Here is a 15932-nt window from a genome sequence, read left to right as displayed (position 1 = left end):
GTCTGTTTTTAAATGTTTTTAAATAATCACCGATAGAATTGCATATGGTATTTTTCTTGGTTATATGAAAAACTTCTAGAGGAAAATATCGACGGAATGAAGCAGGTAAATTTTTTTAGCGTGCTTTTCCTGTCAGTAAATCCATCAATAATAATATTTTTTTATTACCAACAAATAAAAAATTATCAGCAAGAGAATTACCAATGGCACATTTTCGTCTATGATCTCATTAGTAAATTAATTACCAATGGAATGATAGTAAAAATACCAATAAAAAATTCCATCGGTAAAAGATAAAAATTCTGGTAGTGGATTGATTTTACCATCACCAATGAAATTTCCATCACATATTGTATTGGTATATTTGACATGTTATCAATGCTTATAAAATTTTTAATATTTTTTATTATGTTGATTCCATCGGAAATAAGAACTTTAATTTCTAATGGTTTATTCTGTTACCTATTCTGTTAGAAATACTAAAATATTTTGTAACTTTTGGATGAAAATGAGTGTTTATTCTGACGGACTTGTCCATCACATATTCCATAAGAAATGTCACTGCTTTTTTAATAGCGGGGGAAGGAGATAGAACTATCGAGCTATATTTCATTTAAGTTTTTCTGATATAATATCCGTCAGCAATTCCATCAGACAATACTGATGTGTCATATTTCCAACACCATTGCCAAAAAACTTTTCTTTATTCCATCATAAAAATTATTGACATAACAAATTTCATTATAATTTATGAAAATTTTCTGTCGGAAAATACCAACATAATATTCTATGTTTTTGTTGCAATACGCGAATTTTCTAGCAATGCAATGTATTGAGTTTGAAATTAACTCAGTACTGTAGATTTTGGATGCCTATGAGTAATTAAGCTAGAGGTCGCACTGTTTCAGCACCAAAATTAAAAAGAAAAAAAAAAGATGTCTCCGTTTTCGACTAATTAATACTAGACCGAGAACTCATCATCGCAACATGGTAATGGAGAAAGTGGAAGACCTAATTGGTTTGACGCCTGAATATTTAAGGTACGTATGTTTTTGTTAATTATTACTGTTCTTTTTTTCTTTCAAACTTGATCTTCGTTTCATTTACGCTTCTTCAAACCAATGCTTTTCAACGCTACTCAGTATTATGATTCTCTATTCCAATTTTGAAATTTCTAACCTTATGAAACGAAAGAAGTTTTTTCTTCTCATATTTCAACTTTCAATTGAAATGATGTAGAAGTCTCTTTTTTTTTTTAACACGGGTGTTTGGATCAGTTTGCATGCACCTCGACTAATTCTACGAGCTTTGAAATTAATAACCATGTAAACCTTCAATAGCCATAAAAAAACTCGAACTCGTTATCATTAAGGAGCAAACTCAAAGTCTCATCAGTTATGTTATCCCTCAAAGTTAACTTAGAAGTCTGTTTGATTTTATATGAAATTGAGTATACGTAAGGGAAGGGAAAAGAAAAACCTTTCTACCGAATAAACTAAGAAGAAGAAAAATCTCAGCTCATAAATTGCTGGCCATGAAATCATACCATGTGAATAGTTGGGCAACAGATCAAGCTCAGTAATCGAGCTAGCCCTTCGAGACTTAACAATAAAATGAGTTAACTGAAAGTCTATTGCAAATCCTAACACTTCTGTTGCCTCAATGTTTTAGAAAGAGAGGATATACAGGAAGGAAAACCCTCCATGGTGGTCGGTTTTCCTTTGTTTCAGTCGCAAATCTCCAGGACGCATGATATCCAGTTATCAAATTAATCAAGAAATAGGATCATATAGAACAAACATATTCACTACGAAGTATTTTATTTCTGTTGGATCATTTCCAATGGAATTTCACTAATGTTTATCCACCCAATTTCCTAGAGAAATTTATCCAGCCATCTATCCATGTAAAAAGATATCAGAGAAAGGATGCAGATCTTTTCGTTTCTGAGAAAGGAGATTTTCGCCTAAGAATTTAATAGACTAGCTACCCCATTTCAATGCATGGATGACAAGTGTTGGAGAGAAAATCAACAGCTAGATGGATTGACAACAACCCCAATATGAGGGAGCAGAGCACCAAGGCTGATGCCACCTGAAAGCTGAGACCCACATGCCATTAACTTAGCTCACATAGATTCGAAGATTTATTTAATAGTTAGCTAAAGTTCTTATCTTCTTTTGATTAACACATGATTGATCATAGCCAAGCCAACACTTCGCAAAGTTCAATATAAGGAGTCAGCAAAAAGTCTTAGCAGCCTAATAATTTCATTTGACACCCAAGGAAGCTTCTCCAAGATGGGTTAGGTGACAAAATCACAATAAATCCCACTAGCAGCCCATTTCTTCTGTATCCTTAATTAATTAGGCTAATATTGTTACTAATTAATCCCTTGTCGGATGGTTTATTGTATAATTAGTAATTAAACTACAAGTTCATTTATGGGTTTGCAAGTGATCTTATTAATGTGCCTTGAATATCTCTTACGGTTTGCGAGTTTAAAGAGAGCACTGTTCCCTCTGCATGTGCTCTCTGCTCTTTAATTCCTGTAATTTTCCCTCACATATTCTCTCCCACCTTCCCTCTCGTCGTACAGCTCTTGTCCATATATATATCCTCTCTCTTTCACTCTGTCAAAAGTCTAGTTTCATACATACAAAAAGAAAAGTTTTCTTTCATGTCTCCAGCACAAAGACCAAACATGCCTGAACCATCTCCTTCCCCTCCTTCCTCTTCTATCTTTGCACTTTCTTACTTGAAGCTTCAATTCTTCGCTCGTGTAAGGCGGTTCTTGCAAACTAAAAGGGCACAAAAGAGCCTTAAAACAAGAACCAAACCTATGGTCATCAAAGAAGAACAAGCAACAATTACTACTGTGGATAGACAAAGTAGTGATATTGATGATGATTCTGTGGTGTTACAAAGATCAGTAAAGAGACTTCACTTTGGAAGCTGGGAAGAGAAGGAGATGGCGGCTCTTGAGATTGAAAAATTAGCTAGGGAAGATGCTAAGATGAGAAATTTGATGGCTGAGCTTGGTGTTATTCCTGCCCTGGTGGGGATGGTGGCTTCAGAAGTGGCTGGCCGCCAGAGAGTGGCTGTTAATGCTTTGATTGAGCTTGCTAATGGAACTTACAAGTAAGTTTCTTCTTTTCTAATTTGATATCATTATTTTTAATTAATTTGTTTTTCATTTTTGTTACAAAAAAATACAAATTATGAAATTCAATTGTAGTACAGAATCTCCTCATAAGACATTTAATTGAGCTGTTTAGAATATTTTCATACTGTTTAGAAGATCAACTAGAATCGTTTTATAAAACTCTATATATAACTTGTTATGAAAAAAAAAAAACTAAATGCAAAAAACAACGTCTTTGGTAGGCTTTGTATAGAACTTGCCTAAAACCTAACATAATCTTGGGTGCTGATTACACCATACTGTAGAATTTGCATCGATAGGTCAAGCTCCACTAACACTTCAGATAACAAGAGAATGACGTTAGCTCCTCTTACTTTAATTAGTCAAATATTTCATTCTAACTGTGAACAAATGAAGAAAAAAAATATATTATCAGAGTACAATAATGACCCCAGTTGTGTGGCTGACCATCCATGTGAATTTGAAGAAGAAAACAAAGATTACATCAAACAGCTTATGTAATTGGATGTTTTTTCAACAGTTTGAAAAAATGGAGTTTGGTTTTTGGCACCATCTGGATTTTTCGGGGTATGAATTATTTCATTATTTGAGCTTAGGGTGAGGTGAGAAATACCCATATATGGTTGATTTATATCCTAAAGAATTGAAAGTTGGCCACTGGGGAAGGAATAAAGGGGACCTGATATGGGTTTGGATTTTGGAGTTTGCCTCTGATAATACTCTCAATTTTCATGTAATGGAGTAATCTGAGGGAGGGACCCTCGTTGTTAAAGAAAGCTATCTACGTCGAGGCTGTGTAGGCGTTGCACTTGAGGACTTATGGTTTCAGCGCCGCCCTTCATAAAATAGATAGGATCAAAGCTTTTAGGTTCGGTTTCTTGATTCACCCTTTAATGGTAATGAATAATTGCTCTTGGTGCCACATCAAGCTTTCAATTCTTGATGAGAAAAAAAGAAAAAGAAAGAGGATTTGTCTTTGATTTACCCTTGGCTGAGGCAGCATCCAATTTTGGGGATTTCATGATGGTTCTTGACCTGATTTTAGGCGTGGTCCCTTTTTTGGTCTAGGTTAATTATTGTTAATATTTCTTCACAGAAATTTAGATGATAATTATGATGAAAAAAATATTAATTCAATTTGAATGGATTCAAAACATTATTATTGGAAGGATCGTTATCAATAGTTCTACTATTCTCATCTATTAAATAATATTTTAGTATTTTTAAATTCTATTTTAATTTTAAATTGTCAAGTTTCAAATATTTAATTACTTAGATTTAATTATGAGTTCTTTCTTTTTGTATAAACTCATTTCTCAGCCTTGTTAATTGATTGGTTTAAGAAGACACCCATTTGAATGTTAATGATCATGTTCCTCAAATCAACATCATAAGAAAATAATTAATTTTTTTTTAGCAGATATGAAAATAATTAATTTGGATGAAGTAGGAGGCCACAAGCACAAAGGGCGCTTATTACACGCTCTAGGAGGAAGCATAGACAGAGCAATGATGTTATTGAATCGACAATGTTGTCTTTGAATAGAAATAAGTTACAGGACATAAGAATTGGCGCCAATGATCAGATTCCCTATGATCTATGATCAATAAACAAATTCATCTGTTGACTTCCATCTTCCATCTCAGATCTAAATCCAAGAATCTCTTTGACTTTCTTAGAAAAAGACAGTAACTTGTTTAATACTTGTTGGCTGGTTAGTTTGGCGTGCATGATGCTCATTATTTGCTGGGGAGACATTCAAAAATGGCCACCGTGTTACTATCCCTGATTTATACTCTTTGGTTCGGTAGCTGCAACTAGATTAGTGAGCTGTTCTTGTTTTAATTAATGTATTTTTTATTTTCTTTCTTCAGGAACAAGGCTCTCATGGTAGAAGCAGGGATCCTTTCGAAACTACCAAAGAGCATGGATGTTTTAGAAGAACCAACAAGACAAGAATTCGCAGAATTAATCCTGTCATTATCTTCGCTGGCGAATCATACCCAATTCCCTCTTGCTTCATCAGAAGTTTTGCCATTTCTAATTGGAATTCTAGAGTCTTGCTCAAGTTACGAAACCAAGGAGTCGTGTTTGGGTACTCTATACAACCTGTCTGCTGTGTTAGACAATGCAGGGCCTTTGCTCTCTAACGGGGCAGTTCAAACTCTCTTGAGGGTAATATCAGAAAAAGAATTCTCAGAGAAAGCTCTAGCCACACTAGGCCATTTAGTGGTGACCTTAATGGGGAAGAAAGCAATGGAAAACAGTTCACTTGTGCCAGAGAGCTTGATAGAGATAATGACATGGGAGGATAAGCCAAAATGTCAAGAATTATCGGCTTATATTTTGATGATTCTAGCTCATCAAAGCTCAGCTCTGCGAGATAAAATGCTTAAATCTGGCATTGTCCCTGTACTCCTTGAAGTGGCATTATTGGGGAGTCCTCTAGCTCAGAAGAGAGCACTAAAACTACTGCAATGGTTCAAAGATGAGAGGCAAGCAAGGATGGGGCCACATTCTGGGCCTCAAACAGCAAGGATAGCAACAGGGTCACCGGTAAATAACAGGGAAGCTCAAGAGGGAAAGAAACTGATGAAGGATTTGGTGAAGCAAAGTTTACACAAGAACATGGAGTTGATAACCCGGCGAGCCAATGCTACTTCAGGGGACTCTTCCAAGTTCAAGTCCTTGGTTATCAGTACAAGTTCTAAAAGCTTGACTTGCTAAAGATTTTACAGGCCCTTTAGCAATCTTTGGGGATCTCTCGATCCGGGAGCAGCAGAGAAATTCCTCGATGCCTGCTCATCAAGTTAGGAATCCAATTCTTTAGCCTAGGCCATGTGATGCTTGCTGATTAAAAATAGAAATGCTCGTGTGCAGTATAGTAGCTTATGTTAATTGTACATGGTGACCTTGAAAAGAAAAGAAAAGAGAAATTGAAGTCTCCGGATGGGGCCTCACTCCCATTTTTTCCCACAAGATCAATTTCAATTCTTGCACAGACCATTTTTCCTTTTCTTGAGCTACCAATCATAACCTTTATGCGAGTAAATTTGAAGCAGCTGGTCTTCTACGTGTCTCTACACAAGGGAATCAACGCCAGCGAAGCAAAACTGATTCAAATGAGAGCATGCCAAAATAGCTAAGCTCAAGCCTCTCACATCAGCCCAGCCCAATAAGAACTCATTCAGGATCACCAAGCCCAAATTTAAGTCGAAACATCGTGGCGGTGAAAGTGAAACCCTAACTGGTTCCCTGGACCCAACAAATATAAATACCCAAGCAGCGGTCCAGCAAATTCAGTTAGCCACAAAAAAACAAGACCGGTTTCGTTCTCTATCCTGCGTAACTCCCTCATTTCTAGGGTTTATTCGACGCTAACAAGCAATCCACCACCACCGCTTCCGCCACCATGGAGTTCATTAAAAAACGCAAAGCTGACGAAAACGGCATCTCAATCCCCACCGGCACCTCTCCACCATCTCCAATAACTCCTCTAACTCCCGAAGAAATCCGTAAAATCCTCGAACCTTTCACAAAAGACCAACTATTAGACATCCTCCAATCCGCCACACTCCACCACTCTGACATCCTTAACTCTGTCCGTTCCGTAGCGGATGGCGACATCTCCCTCCGAAAGCTCTTCATTCGCGGCCTCTCTTCCGAAACAACCTCGGATACCCTCCGAATTCTATTTTCTTCCTTCGGAGAACTCGAAGAAGCTATTGTTATCCATGACAAGAACACAGGTAAGTCGAAAGGTTTCGGGTTTATTACTTTCAAACATGTGGACTCTGCTATGCTTTCTATTAGAGAACCTAGTAAAAAAATTGATGGAAGGATTACTGTTACTCAATTAGCATCGAATAATTCGAGTACCGGTGATGTTTCGTTAAGGAAAGTTTATGTTGGGAACGTGCCTTTTGAGATTACTTCGGAGAGGTTGTTAGGGTTTTTCTCAATGTATGGTGAGATTGAAGAAGGCCCGCTTGGGTTTGATAAATCTACTGGGAAATCAAAGGGTTTTGCCTTTCTTATATATAAGTCTGAGGATGGGGCTAAGGCTGCGATTGCTGATCCTATGAAAAATATTGATGGGCATCAAGTTGTTTGTAAATTAGCTGTTGATAACAAGAGGGTTAATAAGACTAATCAGGGCAGTGCAAATGCACAAAATTCACAGCCATTAGCGCATCCATCGTTCCCACAACCACAACCACAAAATTCGATTGGCGGGGTGACAGGAAGTTTACAAAATTATGGGCCTGCTAGTAATAGCTATCAGTTGAATACTTCATTGACGGGTTCTGGATATAATGGTGCTTATAGGGTTCCGCCATATGTAGGGGCGGGTCCAAATGATGGTGGATTGAACAATGCAGGGGCTTCAATGTATAGAATGCCACAGAGCACTGTTGGAACCGGTTCTGGGGTGTATCCGGATGCTGGGTCTTATGCTTTGTCTCAGCAACAGCAGCATCAGCAGCCATCCTCAATGCCACTGCCTCCTAGATTCCCACATGGAGCTGGAGGGATGTATCAGGGTATGCCACCACCATATTACTGAAGGTAATTATTGCAAACTTTTTTATTTTTCAAATGATTTTGTCCAATGTGAAGTTTTTATTTTATTTTGTTATAACAATCCCTTTTTCTTTTTGTTTTTGTGGAAAAGGTGTTTTTTTTTTTTTTCAATTCGTTTGCATTTGTTAATTTTTAGACTAATTGCTGTTTCTCTATAATTGTTGAGAAGCCGTGTCACACCATTGTGGATTTGATTGTGTTGTTATAGCATTTTCTTGTGGGTCATAGAGAAACAATTATAACTAACACGCTTGAAAGATAAAGAGTTTTCTGATCTTTAAAAGACACAGTAGACTAGCTGTAGTTTTATTTCATGGCTTTCTACAACTTTTTGGTTTGTTATTTTGCTTTAGCTAGCCTGAGCTTTATTTTATATGTTTGACATTGATGGGTCTTTGATTCAGGTGTATGAGAGCTTCTTGGGAACACATGCTTTAAATGGTTGTCGTGATTTCCTGAATGCAAGCAATGAAATCTTTAATTTAATTATGTGGACTGCTGTGCTTTTGTTGCTGCTTCACTTCATCTGCTTCCTTAAGATGTGGTTGGATTTGTGATGGATGCTACTTAAACTTTGCAAAATTTAGTTTCTATCTGTAGAACAGGGCTCTTACAGAAGGATTGTAGAACTTTTCTGCTATGCCGGAATTGATGTTTATCTAGATTATAAATATCCCTGTTTTTCTGGTTTTGCTACTTTTGCTCCTCAAGAAGATTTTTGGTATTTGAGGTTTCATTGTTGGCTTTACCTTTCTGATTGTGTGGATTTTTTATTTCGATTGGTAAAAAGGAATTTTTTATTTCATTTGTCAAGGGTTCACAACATTATTTCTGCATATATATCTCTATGAGAAAAAAGCTTTCCTCTTTTTCATATTTACACGTTGATTTGATGTCTATTTTTTTGTTAATTGCTTTTAATCCTTCCTTTCCCCTAGCTCATTTGTTTAAAATGGATTTCAGTCCCCGAGTTTTTTTTTTTTTTGCCCCTATATTGTCTGCTTTTATAAATTGTCATCTTAGACATTGTGTTGTGGTGGAGGCTTCAAGAATGTACATCGCATTACAATACTTCTGGTACCTCAGTTAGCCCAAGCTGTATTAATAATTGTGGTGTTTCTTGAATCCCTAAACTTCTCCTGTTCTGCCATGCATTATATTTGGCAGCATTTTTCTGGTTTCTGGGTTGTTGGGTTACAGAAACAGTGAATGAGTTTTTAAAACAATGGACTGTGATTATATGAACATGTAGGACAGTCGAGTGGAAACACAATTGCAAATGGATTTAATTTTCTTTGCAACATGCAGATTTGACAATATGGTCCAGGTCTAATAAATAAATGTAATGCACTAGTGTAATATCTCTCGAGATAAAATTAAAAAAACCATGTTGATTTTATCCTATGTAATATTTTGAAATTAGTGGAAATGTGATTTTGGGTTCTGTAGTGAGTGCAATTTGGGATTTTGTGTGTTGGCTTATGGAATTTCTTGGTTGATGTTTTTGTAAGGTGTCTTTATGATGTTCACTGTTAATTATTATGAGTTTGTGACCTCGAGATCAAATTCCCCTTGTGTTATAGCGTAAATCCCTTAATTGGTATTTATACCCTGATGTCAGATATTAGATATATATGGCAGAATTGTTTTAGAAGTCTATGCCTGAATCTGATTAACCTGTGTTAGATGATTTAAATTATTGCTCATGCTACCTGTATCATATGGTGCTGGAATTGATGACTTTGGTGTTCTTTTCTGGTTTGTTCCCAATATTTTTTATGGCGGGGGCATGTGAAGTTGGGATTCCAATTTGCTTTCCCTCGGGAAGCAAGCAATGGCCGACATCCATTCAACCAGCTACCCGTTTCTTAGGACATCCACCCGTTTGCCTCTTGTCTCCTAATTCATTTTTTTTGTTAATTAAAAGATGTTTTGCACATCATAAAACATTAATAAGTTTTATGAACTGATAAAAAACTTGAAATGTCTTAAACATGAAATAAATACAAAACTTGCCTGAGATGAAATTCGTATCATAATTTTATGTAATCTAATGAGATGTGGTGTGGGGTATATGTTGATCCTCTAAGAGGGTCTCTATGATGTCAGGTTTTCGCGATTTTGCTAGTTGATTTTGGTCCGGTTCCTGGGCAAATCCTTTTTTTTTTATTTGGTGTCCTCTAAGCTCCATGTGAAATTAACTCTTTACCTGATCTATTATGGGAATTTTATGATTGCATTCTCTCATTAAGCTTGCGCATGCAACTTGTCATTTGGAGATGGAAACTAATGACTTTGCCGGGTTTTTCTTTTCCTGTCTTTGTTAATGTTTTTCTATGGTGTATCACCGCTAACCACGTGGACCTTGGAGAGGGCATGAGCAACATCTATCTCGAGCACGGATGGTGATCTTTGATATAAAGGGCAAGAGTTGCCTCCCCCACGCCTCTTTCCTAGGGCAACTAGATTTCTCCCCCAGAAACCCTTTTTATTTTTCTTGGCATTTGCAGTGATTAATGCTTGTGGAGGTTGTTTTCGAGGAGCTTTAACCATTGCAGAAGTATAGTTTAAATTGAGAACCATTCTGGCTCGTTCTACATATAAGAATAAAATAATATATCGATAAACATGTATTTCTCGAGTTGCTGTGAGACCTCGGTACAGTTTCCGTGCTTGTTAATTTATATGCACTGCAAAAATATTTATATAGGCATCAACCTTCTAGTGTGGTGGGAATGTGCACTCTTTTATGGACTCAAAGATGGACCATAAAGTCATAAATATTAAAATAAGGGTGACTATGATACACGCATCTTAGAATTTTAAGTAGCATTTTGACTATAGGGAGTCGGATAAATTTGTTCTCGAGTAGATAAAATTGAATATACATGCTTTGCAATGCATTTTGACAAATAACTAAAAGTATAAACTATGTCAATAATTTTTTTTTATTAATGATAACTAAAAAAAATAAAGTTATGAGATAGTTTTATTGCTTGATGATTATGATTTTGTAATTTATTTGATTGTATTTAATCTTTTTTTTTTTTTTTCTGTTTTAGTAAAATTAGTTTTTTATAATATCATTTCATGGATAATAGAAATATGCACATACATAAAATAGAGAAATATTATTAGCATGGGTTGAATATTTTTTACCTAATTTCAAAACTGCCATCAATTTTCTTCGTCTTTTCACCATTATATTTTTTTTTATCTTGCTTTTCCTCAATAAATAAGAAGAAATTGGCCTTGAATTAAGAATGATTTCTCCAAAAAGGAAGTTTTATGGTTAAAATGGAAAAGAACAAAAATACGAGAGGGGTTATATTGATTATACTACATGGTTTTGAGGGTTTTTTTTAATTTTTTGAAGTCACTTTTTCTTTTTGAGAATAAATATTTTTTAATTTTAAAAAATAAGATTTATTTATGTGAAACATAAAAAATTTATGAATTAAAGTAGAATAATCTCTTCGACACATTAAATACATATAAGATAATTTTAAAAAATAAATGCTATTAAAAAAATATTAAACAAAGAACCTAAACAATCACAATGAAAGAGTACTAATTTAAATATAAATTAAAAAGTTGTTTGGAAAATTATATATTAAAAAAGACATAAATTATAATAAAGTTAAGCCCGCATGCTTAGCCCATTTTGAAAAGGCATGTAAGGGCTTTTATTTTTTTAATTTGGTAATGTGATGGATAACATGTTATAAACATCAAAATATTTTTAAAAAATAAAAAAGCCAGTGAAACATGGCTTGCTTTACCCTTGATTCTAGTCATAGTAGTGCTTGGAAAGTCAGAATTTATGGTTTTTTTATATAGTAATTAATTTTCAACCCATATATTTTTTTTTTTTTATCTAAAACACTATAAATACCTTAATAAACTTGTATATGGTCTCAAACAAATAAAAAAACTTCATAAAAAACCTAAAACCAAAACATTATTTGAGCTCAGATTTGTTATCTCAAGCAAAACGAAAGACAAAGAAAACATAGAACAAGCTCCAACCACTTTTTTTCTTTTCTCTCAAACCAATGACTAAAAAATATATGAAAATAAATTTTTGAATCAAAATTAATTTTTCAAAAAATCCAAGGACCAGAAGTTTATAATTTAAAAAGTAAAAGGACCAAAGTGAATTTTTTAACTCAATTTTGAAACTGCCATGTATGTTCTTCTTTTTTTTTCATTATGATCATCCTTTCAATCTTTTCCTTAACAAATTTGAAGTAATTGGGCTTTAATTGGGCCCTAAAAAATTGCAACCGGAAAAAAAATTGAGAATTAAAATTTAAAAAATAATAAAATTTGCATAGTGAAATATGAGAGTAAATAATGTTTTTTCTTTTTATTTATTTTTTTCCTATAACAAAGATCCACATGTTTTAGAATTTCTTATAATTATAATGTTTATATATTTATGGAGTTGTGGTTATGCACTATTGTCGAAGGGATTTTTGTGATTAGTCATGGATTGTAACTCCTAGTAAAAAAAAAAAAAATGAATGGTACGAAAAGTGCTGATGTAAACACTAAAATAAATATAGTAAATTGGCTCCAATGAGACAGTAAAATGATTGGATGCTTTACATAAGGATGAAATAAGGAGATTTTGATTTGTGGGCAAAAAATCATAAATCGACTGGTTTTACGTTAAAAATTCATAACTCTCGATCAGGTTATCAGAAAAATCTAAAAATTTACGTGGAGATAATAAAGTAATGAAGGTTTGGCCAAGTTCATGAAAATAAATGAATTTGGTTGTTAAAGTTGGTTGTTAAATTGTGACAAAATCCTTGTTTAATCTTATTGTTGTAATATATAATGATTAGGGAAAATAGTGGCATTGAAGTCATGGAATGGATAATACAACAAATTTATTTTTTGGATAAACCAAGTGATAAATGTGTTATAAATAAAATAATTTATTATGGGTATATGGATTGGAAGTAGTTTATTAGTGATTTATGAATGTGAAGTTTAAATTTAATTTTGCGATGGAGAAATAAATTGAAATAATTGTATAAGTGATTTAGTAATTCCTATTGGTACAAGAGAGTAGTTGCCTATGGAAGGTCAACATTAAGGCTGTGCATTCAGTAACCAGACTGCAGCTAGGTGCCCGACACCTAATTTATTTAGGAAATTTAACGAATGTTAAGATAATGTAATTTTTTTTTATAATGCCATTATAAATATGAACATTGATGTGATATTATTACTAAGAAAATTGAAAAGTTCTAGTTGCCAAGTGAGGAATTGGCGACAGCAAAACTAATTGAAGGATTGTAATGATTGATGCGAATGGTAACTTATATTTTCAAAAAAAAAATTGTAGTGCGTTATGCTTTTAAAGTTGATAATAAAGTAATTTTTTGATATTATTATGTATATTTTGGTTGTGCTAATTGTAGACAAATTTATATGTTGAATTAGTGCCCGAAAAAATAGACAGATGAATTAATGACCCGATAAAGAGGTTAGTGTCCTGAAAAATGGTCAGATGAATTAGTGACCTGGTAAAGGGGTTGATGCCTAGAGGAATTGGGCGAATGAATTAGTGACCAGTAAAGGGGTTAGTGCCCGGAAAATTAGACAGATGAATTAGTGATCCGGTAAAGAGGTCAGTGCCTAGAGAAATTGGGTGAGTGAATTAGTGACCTGGTAAAAGAGGTTGGTGCCTGGTAAATTAGGCATATGAATTAGTGACCAGGTAAATGGGCCGATGCTCGATAATTGGGTGAATAAATAAGAGACCCGGTGATGGAGTCGATGCTCGGGAATTGGACGGGTAAATAAGAGATCTTATGATGGGGTTAGTGCTCGAAAATTGAGTGAATGGATTAATGAACCAATAACAGGGTTAATGTCAGATGTTGGATGGTTGAATTTTTGGATTGTCAGAAGTAATGGACTGGATCTGGGTTAGTGCCGAGTTTGGGTAAATGTGATAGATGCATGGTAAATGGGCATAATGTGAGGAACTAGTTGTCTGGATGTTTGGCACTAGTGTCCTGGTTAAAGGGTTACTAATAAAAGTAATTATCGAGTGGATAATTGGTATACATTGTAAAATGTTAACATGAAATCTTAAAATATTTTGGAAAAAACATTTTATTAGAAAAAGAAAATGTGTATTGTGATTGAATACGTGAAAATGATTGGGATGCCATGATAATTCTTATTTTCAAACTATTGGAGCATTATACCCTGTTCTGGACGATGAGCATTACTACATGGTGAGGGGCGAATGCTTGGTGAGGGAGAATGAGAATGATTGTCTAATTAAGAAATTATTGCCTAGCTTGGATTGAGAAAAAAAAAAATGTTCCTAAATGGTTGGGACAAGCCGAATAGAATTGTTAGGGGTGATCCTAGACAAGGAGTTATTACTTGGTATTGATCAGTTAATGCTAGTACATGGAACTATTTACTGGAGTGATACTGTTGATTAGTGTTCAGGAATTACTGAAGATGTTAATAGAAAAACACTAGGGATCGAGGCTTTAAACATAAATTCTAATTGAAGGTTTAGATTGAAGGGTTGGTGCCTTAGTCTATAATGTTGTTGTAAGGCATTAGTGAATTAGATGGCGAGAAAAGAACTGAAGGGGAACTTAGTTCCTTTCATAGGAACTAGTGTTTATCCAATGTTAGAAATGAAATTGCTAGAATGGAAGATGTGATGTGATAGTATAGGGTATCAATAAAAGGGAATACTCTCGTTAAATATGATAGATAGTAAAATAGGTTTATGATGTTGGTTAGCAGGATGACGTTATCAAATGGATGAATGCATAGATCTGAAGATGGATATTCGAGATGATGATGAAAAAAGTAATTAAGATGGGCATTGGCATAACGATGACTGGATTAAAGTGATCAATCAATTTCACTACTAGGAAATGTGAAATAAAAGGGTGATTCTGCGTAAAAATAACATATAACTATTTAACAAAGCAGGGATGGTACACCCAACTAGCATGAGCAAGAGTGAATGAAGTTGCAAAAATACAGAGGTGCACTATACTTCAATGAAATGAGATCTTGTGGACAAAACATGTTGAGGTCTTGGAGACAAAAAGCATGTTGTGACTTATGACCTAACAATGTCATAAAAGTATAGGGAATCATTGGTTCCACTTTTATGTAATTGTAGTTGTTCATATTTACATAAATATTGGTTCTATGCAGGACTCCTACCATGAACGACAAGAAAAAGTTTTTCATTACGAGACAATTGTTTTAGGAGTAGTTCAAATATTATTAAATTTCTAAGAGTTGTAACTAAACAGAAAAAGTATTTATGTTTTTCTCATTTTTCAGTCATTATGTTTTCTATTACATCAAATGCTAATTTATTTCCTTAACCATTTATTATTTATTATGGTACATTATATGTAGAACCAAGACATTATAGATATTGAAAAAAAAAAAATCCTTATTTTTCCTTAGTTCAAGGCTCATGAAAATTGTGTTTATCATGAGGAAATCTCGGGATGTTACATGGATACTGTAATTGCTAAAACTTCAAACTAATCACGGGTTATATATATATATATATATATATATATATATATATATTTTTTTTTTTTCATATATGTACAACAAGTTCATTGTTATATGTTATATCATATGAGAAAAAAAATGACAAAATAAGTGATGTATCTCAATGAAAAACATAAAATGAAATAAGTAAGTGAAAAATAAGATGGTGATTCTCTATTATGGCTCTCAATCTACAAATAGGTCATCATTGCCTTTTCTCTCGTTCTTTCTCCCTCCAAATCTCTTATAAATTAAGCAATAACACTTTGTTATTGCTTAGATTTAAGCCCAAATAACCATCAATACTCTTTCCTTTTGTTAAATTTGATGGGTTTATTGAGCAAGCACTGATTTTAGATTGATTTTATAGTGTAAGAGCGTACTCCCTGGTCTCATTAATACGCCATGTCACAAAATCCACAGAAAAAGAAACCTCTCTTTTCACGATCTCTGCAACTCCAGAGCCTATGTTGCTTTTCACACTCCACACCATAAGCAGGTAATATATAAATCCCTGTGAATTCCTTACATAGAGTTGCTTTCATGTTCTCTTAGAAAGTTTCATCAATTGAAAAGGACAAGTTATGAACAAGAGAGCTACTGATATGATTA

At 34.1% G+C, this 15932-nt stretch overlaps 2 protein-coding genes across 2 annotated transcripts; both read left to right on the top strand.

Moving 5' to 3' along the window:
* Window positions 1-2329: 2329 nt before the first annotated feature.
* On the top strand, window positions 2330-6146 carry LOC118062571 (U-box domain-containing protein 45). The gene is made up of 2 exons (XM_035076375.2): window positions 2330-3141; window positions 5042-6146. Exons 1-2 carry the CDS (start codon window positions 2681-2683, stop codon window positions 5892-5894), a joined length of 1314 nt encoding a protein of 437 aa, XP_034932266.1. The 5' UTR covers window positions 2330-2680; the 3' UTR covers window positions 5895-6146.
* A 310-nt stretch (window positions 6147-6456) lies between these two features.
* On the top strand, window positions 6457-8447 carry LOC118062572 (UBP1-associated protein 2C). Its single transcript, XM_035076376.2, has 2 exons — window positions 6457-7736; window positions 8156-8447. Exon 1 carries the CDS (start codon window positions 6580-6582, stop codon window positions 7732-7734), a length of 1155 nt encoding a protein of 384 aa, XP_034932267.1. The 5' UTR covers window positions 6457-6579; the 3' UTR covers window positions 7735-7736; window positions 8156-8447.
* The last annotated feature ends 7485 nt before the right edge of the window (window positions 8448-15932 follow it).

Source organism: Populus alba, chromosome 4 (genome assembly GCF_005239225.2).
Source record: "Populus alba chromosome 4, ASM523922v2, whole genome shotgun sequence".
Classification (NCBI taxonomy): Eukaryota; Viridiplantae; Streptophyta; class Magnoliopsida; order Malpighiales; family Salicaceae; genus Populus; species Populus alba.
This window is presented reverse-complemented; position numbering and strand designations above follow the sequence as displayed.